This window comes from Dicentrarchus labrax, unplaced genomic scaffold, assembly GCF_905237075.1.
Source record: "Dicentrarchus labrax unplaced genomic scaffold, dlabrax2021, whole genome shotgun sequence".
Taxonomy (NCBI): Eukaryota; Metazoa; Chordata; class Actinopteri; family Moronidae; genus Dicentrarchus; species Dicentrarchus labrax.
Window position 1 is genome coordinate 484590 of NW_026136998.1, and position 13933 is coordinate 498522.

A 13933-nucleotide genomic window follows, 5' to 3' on the forward strand; every position below is an offset into this window, starting at 1 on the left:
TCCATACATTAACCCTGCAGTGACTTCGGGGTGGAAGAAACACAGCACACAGCAGCTGTTTGTTTCCTCACTAACTTTTATTAAAACTCACTTTACAAGACAAGTTTGTTTCGATTCACACACAGTGACACTGACCACGGATCAGTGCTTCAAACACAACGCAGGACAAAAACCTGACGCTCTTTCACACAATCAGCTCCTGGACCTTCAGTGAATAAGTGAACTGCAGCTTTCAAACTAACAGAGCTGATTTTGGTCCGTGCTGCCGCTTTGATTTCACCAGCTGAACAGTGAAAAACACCTCGTCATCCATCAGAGAGGAAACACTGACTGACCCGTGAGTCTGACCTCCAGTAGAAAAGAAGGAAACGAACAAAGGGAGTCCGGTACTTTACCTGCCGGAGGAGAAAGAACGAGGAGAGATTTTATATCTGAACGTGTGACAAACACTCAGCGCTCGTCTTTAAAGGAACAGTTAGACATTTTAGGAACTCTCTGCTGCCGTCTTCCACACAGTCCGATGAGAAGGTGGATATCAGAACGATGGATTCATCCCGCTAACAAGTATCGTCTGTAGAGTCTGAGATACACTACGTGACCAAAAGTATGTGGACAGCAGAAGAATTTCAACCTTTTTTACCTCCTTAAAATGAGGCAGTGATTCTGTATGTCAGTGGGCTGCTAGCAGACGCTGATTATTTTACTCATTTTAGAGGCAAGAAGAGGAAATATTATCCAGTTATTCATAAGAGGATCTTCTGAAATAAGAAAATAAAGTTTTATGTTAATTGTATTATAGTGTGTTCCCACCAAACGCAAATCACATTATTGGAGTAGATTACAAACAGAGTCAATGCACAGAAGCGAATGGGGAGCACACGCAACATTCGCCCCATTCAAGTGAACAATATTAACTTAGAGGGGCTCATTGTGTCGTATGTCGGGGTGTTTGCAGTCTGTGTGGAGGAGGAGGGAGAGACGGAGCTGCTGCTGCCCACAGACAGCTGCTGGCGCCCGGGGAGCTCTGCAGGAGAGAGCCCATAAACAGCCAGAGTCCCACCGGATCCTGATCTGATCGGTTTACACTGTTTATTACTCAAACTGTGGGGATTCAATTTATCTTCACTCTCTCTTCCCAACCGATCCTGTGAGTAACACAAGGGGACAATTTGTGTTGCGTTTGGTGGGAACACACCATTACAACCTCTTAAAATAAACTTGTAACCCTTTGGGGGACCCCACTGAACCAAGGGGGCCTCTCCCAAACCATGAAAACCAGACCCAGATCTTATGGCCACATGAAGTAGCTTATAACTCTGTACCACAGAGCCCTGTTGTCGTCCAGAGACTAGAAAAAGATATGGATGTTTAACATCAGATCCCATGTGCAGACTCAAACACTGAATGTATCCTACTGACAAGTAGCATCTGGTTAACAATGGAGGTCTACGACACAAAGGCATAAACCATTTACTAAATACTCATAAAGTCATTGTTGGTTTTTGTCCTTTAGAGGATTTTTGTGATCAGTAACAGTATAGGATTATGTGCCATCCAGGACTAGAGACGTCCTGGATCCATGTCTGCACTGGATACACAGGAATGAAGTCGATATCTGAAACATCAGACTCTGGAGAAGAAGGAGAACAAGATGGTTTCATTCAACGTTAAACTGGTCCTTTAAACAGATGAGGGTCTTAAGTCCAGTAATTTATTGATCACAGACTGCGGCTGACGATCTTCTGATCAAACTGGACGTATGAGAGGTTTTAAAGAACCCCCTGCCCAGATTCCCGTCACACAGTCAGGTCAACTCCTACTCAAAGTTAAAATTGTAATCAAAGTCCAGAGAGGTCATGTCGGAGGGGAGACCCAGGTTTTCTGGGGTAATCTCCATCATCTGAGGGTCCCCCTCGCTGGGTGCCCCTCCTCCAGATGCAATCCAGAGCCCAGATCTGATGTGTCCAGCCCTTTTAGGTCTGACGCTGCCGAGTCAGAATCTCCTGAAGCCGGCTCAGGCTCTGGCTCGGACTGGCTCTGCTGCTGCCGCCGGGTCTGATATCTAGTTTGTCGGACAGGGCGGGGGGCAGGGGGGGCTCTCTTTGCTGCCTTGCCTCTAGCTTTGGGGCTTGGTTTGGGTTCAGGTTCTAGAGCTGCATCAGGATGGGTCTCTGGATGGGACGGGGTGTCCTGGTCTGGTTGGGATTGAGATTGTGGTTCTGTTTGGATTTGAGGAGTCAGTTTGGGCTGGGACAGAGTTTGAGGTTTTGGTTGCGGCTCATCAGGCTCAGTTGGTGGGGTGAGTTGGGACTCAGATTTAGGAGCTGATGATTGTTTTTGGGGTAGACTCTGAGCCTCGGACTGGGCTGGTGGATTCAGTTTTGGTTGGGATGTTTGTGAAGTTTTGGATGAAGCCACCTCAGATGTTGGAATTGGGGTAGACTGCAAAGACCAAACGGATGCAATCTGAATGTCTGATTCTGGCTGGTTTTGGGGACTTGGGGAACTGTCTGAGCCTGGTTGGGGAGACAAACAGACCACAGTTGGAGGTTGGGACTGGGTAAGAGGCTGAGGTTGCTGTTTTTGTGCTTGCGGGGTAGGTAAAAGTTGACTTTTATTGTTGCTACTCCTGTCACTTCCAGTGTCTGTTGCTGGTTTGGTGATGGAGGAGGAGCCCGATTGGCCAGCGCTGCTGTAGAATATGTCAAATAAGTCCTGGGCTTTGGCTGCAGCCAGGTTACTCTTCAGTTTCTCAGACTTCTGAGCTCCGTTGCTCTTAGTCATGAAAGGAGGAGGCTTAACAAATACAGTACGTGTTTGCTCACTTTCTGGGACGCCGGGAGCTGCGACATCAGATACTATCTTAATCATTGTTGGTTGTGCAGATTTAACCACAGATGGAGCAGCCTTAGAAACTGGTGGCGCAGAATTAACCTCAAACGATGCAGGTTTAGAAACTGGTGGCGCAGAATTAACCTCAAATGATGCAGGTTTAGAAACTGGGGGTGCAGAATTAACCTCAAACGATGCAGGTTTAGAAACTGGGGGTGCAGAATTAACCTCAAACAATGCAGGTTTAGAAACTGGGGGTGCAGAATTAACCTCAAACAATGCAGGTTTAGAAACTGGGGGCGTAGAATTAACCTCAAACGACGCAGGTCCAGAAACTGATGGCGCAAGTTTTCCCTCAAACACCGCAAGTTTAGAAACTGGTGGCGCAGGTTTTCCCTCAAACACTGCAGGTTCAGAAACTGGTGGCACACAATTAACCTCAAATGGCTCTTGTCTAGCAACCCCCGGTGCAGTCACAACTTCGATTGGCCCAGGTCCACCAACTGGTGGTCCATCTTTTGGATACCCTTGTAAACTAGTGTTTTGGGGTCTGATAGAGAGGAAGGTGTTCAGAGGTGCAGGTTTACCCATCATGGCTGTTTTCCTCAGGACTGCAGCGGGTGCAGGGAGGTTTGGTCGGATCCTTCCCCGGTTGTCGCTGTTGGATACCCAGGGAGGAACCTGGCTTGGCTGGTCCCCCAGCTTCTGGGCAATCTCCTTAGCAACAGCCAGGGATTTTGCAAAACAGTCCTCTACCAAGACTGGATTCTGCTTCGCAGCCGCTTCGTCATCCTTGATGAACTCGGCGGCCACTTTCTCTGCCTCCTTTGCCAGAATGTTCTCCCTCTTTTTCCACATGAACTTTCCGAATGAAGGGGTCGGGGCCACCAGTGCTGGTTTGCTGGCTTCAAGGCTCTGCTTGCGTAGCTTTGCCCTCATGGCTGGACTGGGTCCAGAGAAGATTTTAGGCGGGTCGTAGGGCTTTGGCAGAGGTTCTGGCTTGCTGACTTCTGGTTTCCCTGCTGGTTTCACTGCTGGTTTTCCCGGCTCAAGCTTTTTAAAAGCTTCCTTCTCAGCATTAGGTTTCCCTTCTCTCTCTCTGTCATATTTGGGCCTGAAATCTGAATATTTACAATATTTATACTTGTCCTCGTCTTCTCTCGGCCCATATTTGGGACGATCGTCATATTTGTCGTTTTCATCTCTGCGATAGCGGTACCGATATTCTTCTTCTCTTCGGCTGTATTTACCCCTCTCCTCTTCCTCTCTGCTGACCCGGTATTTATCATCCTTCTTGCTGTATTTAGACTTTTCATCCTCATCTTTTTTGGTATAGGAAGGCCGCTCTTCTTCCAGGCTTTTGGCATCTTTAAAATCCTCCTCTTTCTTGCTCAGCTTCGGCTTCTCCTCCTCCTTTTTAACTTTAGATTTCTCCTCCTTTTGAATAGTGTCATCCTCTTCCTTCTTTTTCTCCTTGTCCCTTTTCTCCTTTTTGGGTTTGGACTTTTCCTCCTTGTCTTTGTTTCCTTTCTCGTCGTCCTCATGTTTCCGTTTCTTTCCACTTGTCTCTGAGGCCAGTCCTGCCTGGCGGTCCAGGTTCCTCCTCTGTTCATACAAGGGATTCTCGTACATTTGTTTCTGGTAAAGGAAGCGAAAGACAAGATGAGTGAAATACAAACACTTCCAATCTTGTAACCAGATCATCAAATGTGATAGAGTAACTGAAACATGTCCTGTATGTGGTATGAACCTCATCGGATCCAACTGGAACATTCACATGCACTTAATACTCCTAATTTTAACCAGAACCTGCCAGGTACTGGAATTATTTCAATGAAATTCAATCCAATCTACGTTGGATAATGCTGCTTTCATGTCATGTGGGAATTTAGAATTTCTTTCTCTATGTGATCTCATTCTTACATGGTAACGATTCTGTCATATTTGAAGTGGCAGCGATCAGTGGCATCAGACCATGTTCTAGAAATTTCTCCCTGCTTTTGCCCAACCCTGACCCCTATCTATGCGGGATGTGGACCCAGAGGGCAGCGGCTTCATGTGGTTCTTTTGTGGTTCTAGCTCCATGGGTCAAGAACCAGCCAACAGACGCTCACCCACAAGTTTCCCACCCAGGTCTGGCTCCATGAGGGGGTCCTGGCCAATTCATACAGGGTCTGTGAATTGTTCTTAGTCTGGCCCCTCCGGTTTATGTGCTATAAAATAATTGACTGACCCTCTTTGTAATCTTGTTTAAATTCGGACAATGTACCTTCAAACTCTTGTAAAGATTTTTTTTTTTTCCTCGGCTGAGGAGGACATTATCATTAACTAAAGTAAGCCTTAAAAGCATCCCAGTTTGTCCTTTTGTTCCTCCACCACCTTTGTAACAATAAAGTGATCTTTTTTCTTATGAACTCTGCAGAAACTCGTATAAAATATATACACAGAAGTGCCAGAAAACCAAAGAGTCAGAGTTAATGGATATAGTATTATATTGTCCATTCACTGTGTTTATAACCCTCACACAATAACTGCAGTCATACAGAGTTAGTTTAATGGAAATAGACAGCACTGGAAACAAAAGCTCAACCAGAGCCAACGGATAAATGATCAATAACATTTCAATAAGTTCCTGTAGAGGAAAAGGCCTGTAAAACTACAAGAGAACTTTATTGGCCACAGTTTCCCTGTTTTATAATAAAAGGTTGTCTGGCAGCTTCTCCACTATCTCCGTTTGTGCGTATGTGGTGATTCTCCACTCCCACGGTTAAATACCTTGTATTTCTCATTGTGAGTGTGTGTGGTGACGTGCTCTTCTGCACAGATGGCGTCTCCATAAAACTCTTTACACAGCAGGCAGAAGAATCCTCTGACAGGCAGCAAGAACTCTGAACCTGCAGCAAAAACACACGCAGCACATTTTAAACCCACAGCTGGAGATAAAATCAACTGTCAATCATGTTTACCTGATGGACGCGTCCATTTCCAGAACCTGTCAGGCCAGGAGAGGGAACATTTCATAATAAAAGACTGAACAAGTAGATGGTGTACAAATCAGTGGTCTTATTTCAGAGCAGTGACCAGGGGAAGAGTGCTAACTGCTCAGTGATATCAGGGTGACTGCAGGAAACAGAGTACAATTAGGACAGACTAACACAGCTGTGATGGGAAGTTGAAGCACTTTTCCAAAGGTTACTGCAGCAGCTTACATTTACAGCCGCCTTCGTTTGAGGATGAAATATGACAAAGGAATGAATTGACATCAGAGGTGTGGACAGGAGTCTCCTCTGTGCTTCAGTGAGTCTTTGTCACTTCGTTAGCACTGTTTTCATTAAGAGACACAGAAACTGCAGCAGAGATCCACACTGAGCTCCACCTGGAAGCAGAAGATGGCTAACAACATTCAGGGACTAGGACACCGGGGTCATTAGGAAAAAAGCAGCCTTAATGACGACTTGATGAATGTGCAGTACAAGTACCTTTGGCGGGTTTTGTCAGCTTCTCTTCTGCCCGCGTGTTCTTGGCGGTTTTGGTGGGAGTGGAAGCCCAGGGCCGGTCGTACGGGTCCAGAGTCTGTGGAAAAAAATAATGAATTCAATCTAAAGGAACAAACACATAAGGACTGTACAGGTGTGAATATCAAACCTCCCTCCAAAGCAAAAACACACTATATTTTCAAAATAAAAGACAAAAGCTGTCACAAACCTTTCGATGTGATTTGCTGTGCAAGTGTGTGAAAAAATCAAACATGGAACCAGAGGTGACGTTACAGTTTTTGCACCAGTGGTTTCCTGCATCATAGTATTCAAATGGGTCTGTGGGCGGGGCCGGAGGCGGAGCCGGGGCGCTGACGGGCGGCTCGTCCTGGGATGCTCTCAAGGACGGCGGCAACGCTGAGGTCTGCTAAGAAACAAAGATGGAGGAGAGTCAACATGGCGGGTGGCAGTGTACAGGATTCACTCAGACAAAAACATTCCAGTCTCATCTTTAAAACTTAAAGAAAAAAGTTTCTTACCTTCGTTGAATTCCAGCCTCCAAGACGTTAATCAACAAGTATTTTACGAGAATCCCAAAGTCGCTTTTATACCGACAGTAACTTCTAACTCTTTTAAGTTCCATCAGTCGCAGAAGAGACAAACGTACGTTTTGTTTCTTTTAATAAAGCGCAGATGATACCGTTCAGATTTAAAAGTTTACAACTTTACAAAGTTCCCAGTAAACTTTCTATCATGTAAAAAGAGACAACTTTAAGCTTTAACTTCTGATTACACAACTATCTCAGTTCAAGCTCACATTTATTAGATTTAAGACATCCGATTCCTCTCTGAGCTGAACACTCATTTATGTTTACTAATCTGCAGATAAAGGCTCCTGTTGCACGGAGGTCAGGTGGTTGTTGGAGCCCGACCGATACCGACTTTACACTCTCTATTCACCGATTAGCGATGTGGCGGCTGATATAGTGAATATTTGAATGAAAATGGAGCTTTTCTATGTGGATTGTGGTCCTCAGAAAGCTGCTTCCTTAAACAAATAACTTTATTTTTAACTATTTAACTTCTTCTTCTTCTTTCTGTTCTCTCTGTGCTGCTGCCACAGTATTGTAAACCATAGCACCGTGTGATGGACAAACTGTGCACTGACACCAATATAAAATATTACCACAAACAGTTTTCTGCATTAAATACTGAATAACAGACGTTGTGAATAACATAAACAGCAATATGTCTGCAACAGGCCGATATCGGCTCGAGTTGTGATTCAAATCCAAACGTTCAGTAGAAAGAATAAAAACATTTAAAGTCTGATGCAGCGAATGAGCCACAGAAAGGTCTCAAATAGAGGCCGGGTCACTTCCTGCACAGATGTTTCACATTAAAAGCCTTTAAGTGAGGCTTTTAATGTGAAAGGAACGCATTAGTGGAAACATTACAGTTCATTCTTGTGAATTTACCAGTTGTCACATTACAATACAGGTAATTACCCCTCCAGATTCTGAGCCAACAAAGCGGCAAAAACATAAACTAACAAGTAAAATATAATAAAAGTAGTTTGGATCACAAATAAGCTTCATTACAGTTGAGTGAATGCAGACGTTGGTCCGTCTGCTCAGGACTGTGGACACATTTAATCTTCTGTTTTCATCAGAAATTATATCTGAGAGAAATATGAAACGAGTTATGTTTACAGTATTCCACATACATTTTACTGAGAATTTCCGTTTTTAGATCAATAAAAGTCCTGAGCCCTAGCTATGATCTTTCAGTAATACTTCCAGTTTTACCTCCTCTGCAGGTGTTTGTACCTTTATAATGGAGTTGCTGGCTGCCTGCCGTCGCTCAGGACTTCTCTCTGCCTCCCGTTTCTTCTCTGGCGGCGGCGGTTCGGCCTCCTGGACCTCGGCCGGCCTACTGGTCCCGCGGGGCCGGTCGGAAGGGCTCAGACCGAGGATGAGCGCCACCTTGTCGATCTCGCTGCGTTTCTTCTCGGCAGCCTCGTGCTCTTTGCGCAGGTTGGAGATCTGAGTCATGACCTCCTCCTGCAGGTGGCTGATCTCCTGCAGCAGAGGGTCTTTGTGGCCCCCCTTCTCCCGCCTCTTCTTCCTCAGGAGCTCGCCTGAAAATAATTAATTCACTGCATCATGTGTGTGTGCAGATATTTAACAGGGCATAGGGCAGTGCTGCAGATACAGGGCGGCGGCCAGTGCTGTAGATACAGGGCAGAGCTGTAGATACAGGGCATAGGTCAGTGCTGTAGATACAGGTTAAAGATCTGTACTGTCAATTTGATTCATATATAAGTAACTTACTCCTTGTGAAACATCTTGTGATCTAGTGCGAACGAGGCTCGAGCAACGTGGCGTCTCTGTGTGAACTCACCTTGTTGCTTCCGGAGTCTCTCCAGCTCCTTCATCAGATATTCTTTTTTCTTCATCCTGGTCTCTCTCTCCTGCTTCAGCTTCTCTCTCTCCTCCAGAACCTGAACTCAGCAGAACAAGCACACAGTCAGGTTCAGCTCACCTGAGGACACCTGTTCTACCTGCAGTCGTTATCGGTGTGAATCGCTGTTGAATTCCTGACCAAAGGTGACAAATGAAGGTCAGACCTTTTGTTTCTGGCTCTCGTTGTTCTGCTCCTCAGACACTCTTCTGTCGTGGCTGCTGACTTTTCCCTTCTCAGCGTCCTGAACACAACTCTTCACCAAAGCTGAGGACACAACAAGCAGCAGGACGGACATTTACTGACCCAACTGCATCCAAACAAACATTGTATAATCAGAGGAATCGTATCAGACGGCCATCTTTAGGAAACTCAGAGTTATAACTAGAAGAGTTCTTCTCAAATCTGCTGCTCATTATTTAACAGAAGCTTATAAGAGTTGGAATATTCCTTAATAATCTCTGATCACACTGACCTTTGGCCCCCGGCTCAGGGGCCACTCTGTTCAAGGCCTGTTTATAGGGCAGAGTGGGGGGGGAACTCGTCTGGGCGGGTCTGGGGGGGCAGTGTCATGTTGGGGGCGGGTACATGGGCGGCCACTGCTGGTGCATGTAAGGAAGATAGTTCCCGTACTGGCCGTAATGCGGCGGGGGAAAGTTAGGGGGCATCATTCCGTGGACCTGTGGGGGGGGGTAGTTGGGTATGGGCACCCCGGGGTGAGGAGGGGGGAGAGTTTTGGGGTCAGGAAGCTTTTGTGGAGGCGGCGTGGGTGCTGCGTCGCTCCGCTCGACCTTCGGCTCTTTCACGTCTCTGTGAGTTGTGGGCGGAGCCAAGCTCTTCCTGTGGCTGTCGTCGCTGCTCCAGCTGCCCCCCCGCCCACGGCTGCGACTCCCACTGCTGCTGCTGCTGGGGCTGCTGCTGTGGCTCCGCCTCCTCCGGCCTTGGCTGCGGCGGCTGCCGTCCGAACTGCCGGAGGAGTAACGTCTGCGGCGTGTGGGCGTCTTCGGGGGAGGCTTGTTCCCGTGGAGCCTCTCTTTGGTCCTGGCGGCCATCTTGCTGATGTCGGCCACACCCAAGTCCAGGCCGATGGTCTTCAGCAGGTCCTGGATCTTCTCGTACTCCTCAAGCGCCTGCCGCTCGCTCTCCTCCAGCGGCTCCATTCCCGGTGGGTAGGCGGGGTTCGACACCTGGACTGTGATGTGCCGGTCGGGGCTGATGGCGGGCCGGCTTGCGTACCTCACGTCCACCTCCCCGATGGTGGGAGGGACCTGAAGGTGAGAAGAGGCCTCCGGTGGAAGGCCGTACGTCTGAGTGGTGACGGGTTTCTGCGGGGGGTAGTCTCCGTACAGCGCCTCCTCAGTCACGTCTCCGTACAGATCCAGAACGTGGTGTTGGACCGGCTCGGAGACCGGCGGAGGTTTGGGCTCCTCCGAGTCTCCGTACAGGAACTTCTCCTCGTCGTCGATGTCGTCCGCGGCCTTCTCCTGAGCCTCGACCCCCCGCCGCCTGAACCCCCAGCAGGTTGAGGATCTCTTTGATCTCGGCGTCCAGACCGGCGCGTTGAGCCATGCGTGGATCGGAGCGCAGCTCTGCCAGCATGGAGGCGACCCTGTGGGGCTCCGTGCCTTTAACAGCCAGCAGCAGCTGGTCGGCTACTCGACAGATGTTGGAGGCTTCCAGACCTCTGGGAGAGTCTGAGCTCTGAAACACAGAAACAGACTGAGTGACGCCTCTGTAGCACAGATAGGTAGTAACTGAAATCAGAGCCTGACCGATATATCTGCCTGTGATATTGATCACAGATATATCGGTATCAGCGTATTTGTCGTCTGATATGAAAGCAGTTTCTTTCCGGTATATAAAGATTACAGTTCTAATGACAATGTTTCTGTTAAATTATTGAACATATTGAAGAATATTTTATATTGTTGAATAAAGTTATTTGTTGAAGAAAGCAGCCTTCTGTCGGCCGGTTGTCGGCGTCTTACCCTGAGCGATGGCGAGTCCTCCGAGTCGTTGCGTTTCTTCAGGATGGATTTGGTTGGCAGGCTCAGCATCTCCTCCAGCTCCTTCCTGCGGCGAGCCGTCTGCAGCTCTTTGAACTCTTTTCTGGATTTCTCGCTGCCATCGTCTCCGCTGCTCGAGCTGCTGCTCACGCTGCGACTGCGACTCCTGTGCCGGCTCCTGCTGCGACCGCGGCTTGCTGCTTTGCTGTAGCTGCGTCCTCTGCTCCGCCCTATGGACCTGGACCTCGATCTAGACCTGGACGAAGACCTGTTGTGGGGGCGACTCTTGCTCTTGGCCTGGCTGCAGTCCGGGCTGCGGCTCTGGCTGCGGGGGCGACTCTTGCTCCGCCCCCGGCTCTTGGCCCGGCTCCGGCCTGGACTGCGGCTCTGGCTGCGGGGCCGGCTCTTGCTCCGCCCCCGACTCTTGGCCCGGCTGCGGTCCGGACTGCGGCTCTGGCTGCGGGGCCGGCTCTTGCTCCGCCCCCGGCTCTTGGCCCGGCTGCGGTCCGGACTGCGGCTCTGGCTGCGGGGCCGGCTCTTGCTCCGCCCCCGACTCTTGGCCCGGCTGCGGTCCGGACTTCGGCTCCGCTCGTACTCAGGTCGAGGAGGGTAGTCTCTGTAGAGAAACAGAGGCTTTTAGTGGACTGGATTTTAGAGCCTATCACACTTCTATTGACTTTAATGTCTCTTAAACATTTTCTGAAAATCCTGATGACAGCAGAGAGGAGCTGATCGACATATTGATCATCAGAGTCACTGTCAATCATTATCTGGCGCTTAGAGAGAAGCTTTAAGCTGCCTGAACCAAAAGATTCAGGTTCTAATTTGGCACTAAAAGAACTCCATAGTTCTTTACAGCGGTTTGACATTTCTAATCAATCAATCAATAATTGTTTGTTCAGGAGTACCGGTCATGGTGGCGTGAGGGGGCAGACCCAGGTGGTCCAGTCAGCTTGTTGCCGACAGTGATGACCAGGTTGCGGTCCAGGGGAATCGGCCCACGAGGTGACGGAGAACTCTGCAACAAATATGACAAAAGGTTAGTGAAACAGTCATTCACACATCAATCAGACACGTTTATAGAGACGGCAGCATTCAACTCTGCACACAGCTGGGGTGCGTTCCAATACAGTGAGGAGGCTGTTATTGAGAAGAGGATGAGAGGGAAGCTTTAAGCCATCATCACCCAGTACCTCCAATCTCCTCAACCACAGCTCCCAGTACCTCCAACCTCTACAACCACAGCACCCAGTATAAACACAGCAGACAGAGCAGCCTGTGGTAAATTAGCAGGTTTTTGAATGGAGTTTGGTGTACAGGTGCTATAAACACAGTGGACAGGCAGTATGTGGTAAATTAGCAGGTTTTTGAATGGAGTTTGGTGTAAAGGTGCTATAAACACAGTGGACAGGCAGTATGTGGTAAATCAGCAGGTTTTTGAATGGAGTTTGGTGTAAAGGTGCTATAAACACAGTGGACAGGCAGTATGTGGTAAATCAGCAGGTTTTTGAATGGAGTTTGGTGTAAAGGTGCTATAAACACAGTGGACAGGCAGTATGTGGTAAATCAGCAGGTTTTTGAATGGAGTTTGGTGTAAAGGTGCTATAAACAAACTACTGAATACAGCCACCAGAATGCAGCAACATGAACTCTCCCAGTTTGTTTCTCAGCTGAATTAAAACCTGTTTTGATCCGGACTCACTGACCTCTCTCGGCGGACCACCGGACCAGTACTCCCCGCCTCGGTGGCTTCCTGACCCGGGGGAAGGGTACCTCCTGCGCGGTGGGGAGCGGCGGTACGGGTCCGGGTGAGCATGGTCGTGGTATCCGGGGTGGTACGGAGGCCTGGGCCGGCTCCGGTCGTCTCTGTAACCCTGTGCCGGGTAAGGCCTCGGAGGCGGCGGGTGGCCTCCTCTCGGCGGAGGCCGACCACGGTACATCTCCTCCCGCAGAGACTGTGTGTCTCCCCGCGGTCAACCAGCTCCGCTCTCCAGCGGTTATTGAACCGGAAGCTGCAGGAACTTTACTTTGTGTCTGAATCAATTATTGATCAGTTTGATAAAAAGTGATTCTCACTGATTCTCTACATGCACACAGACCTCCTCTGTTCTTCTTCTTCTGTCCCTCTAACGGCAGCCTGCATCCTCGGTGCTGCACTACTGCCCCCTGCTGGAGGAACTCAGCTCCTGCAGGCTCCGGCTTCCTCTGTTCTACAGGTCTTTATACTACAGTATCCCTTCCTTACATAGTACTGTAATATATTACTGTATATATTACAGTTTATTCAATTCAATTCAATTTCATTTACATAGCACCAATTCATAACAGAAGTTATCTCAGGACACTTTTCAAATAGAGCAGGTCTAGACCGAACTCTTTATAACATTATTTACAGAGACCCAACAGTACCACCATGAGCAAGACCTTGGTGGTTCAGGACTCACCTGATCCAGCCCTAACTATGAGCTTTATCAAAGAGGAATGTCTTAAGCCTACTCTTGAATGTGGTGAGGGTGTCTGCCTCCCGAACCACAACTGGAAGCGTGTTCCACAGGAGAGGAGCTTGGTAACTGAAGGCTCTGGCTCCTGTTCTACTTTTAGAGACTATAGGAACCACAAGTAGCCCAGCATTCAGAGAACGTAGTGTTCTAGTGGGGTAATAGGGTACTATGAGCTCTTTAAGATATGAAGGGGCCTGACCATGAAGAGCTTTATAGGTGAGGAGGAGGATTTTAAATTCTATTCTACATTTTATAGGGAGCCAATGCAGAGTAGCTAGTACAGGAGAGATGTGATCTCTTTTTCTAGTTCCTGTCAGTACTCGTGCTGCAGCGTTCTGAATTAATTGGAGCGTTTTAATGGACTTATTGGGGCAACCTGATAATAAAGAGTTGCAGTAATCCAGCCTTGAAGTAACAAATGCATGGATTAGTTTTTCTGCATCTGTCTGTGATAGTATGTGTCTAATTTTTGTAATATTACGTAAATGAAAGAAGGCAGTCCTAGAGGTCTGCTTCATGTGGGAGTGAAATGACAAATCCTGATCAAAGATAACTCCAAGATTCCTGACAGTGGTGCTAGAGGCCAAGTTAATGCCATCTAGAGTAACTATATCTTTAGACAGTGAGTCTCTAAGGTTTTTGGGGCCAAGAACAA

At 48.1% G+C, this 13933-nt stretch overlaps 1 protein-coding gene across 1 annotated transcript; it reads right to left on the bottom strand.

Moving 5' to 3' along the window:
* Positions 1 to 56: 56 nt before the first annotated feature.
* On the bottom strand, positions 57 to 12922 carry LOC127361211 (zinc finger protein 318-like). The gene is given in 14 exon segments (XM_051395633.1): positions 57 to 1929; positions 1932 to 3102; positions 3145 to 4470; positions 5608 to 5726; positions 6312 to 6405; positions 6538 to 6735; positions 8138 to 8448; positions 8712 to 8811; positions 8938 to 9038; positions 9247 to 10261; positions 10263 to 10472; positions 10760 to 11393; positions 11686 to 11795; positions 12484 to 12922. Coding segments are annotated over 14 exon segments (5736 nt in total). The 5' UTR covers positions 12718 to 12922; the 3' UTR covers positions 57 to 1816.
* Between the last annotated feature and the right edge of the window lie 1011 nt (positions 12923 to 13933).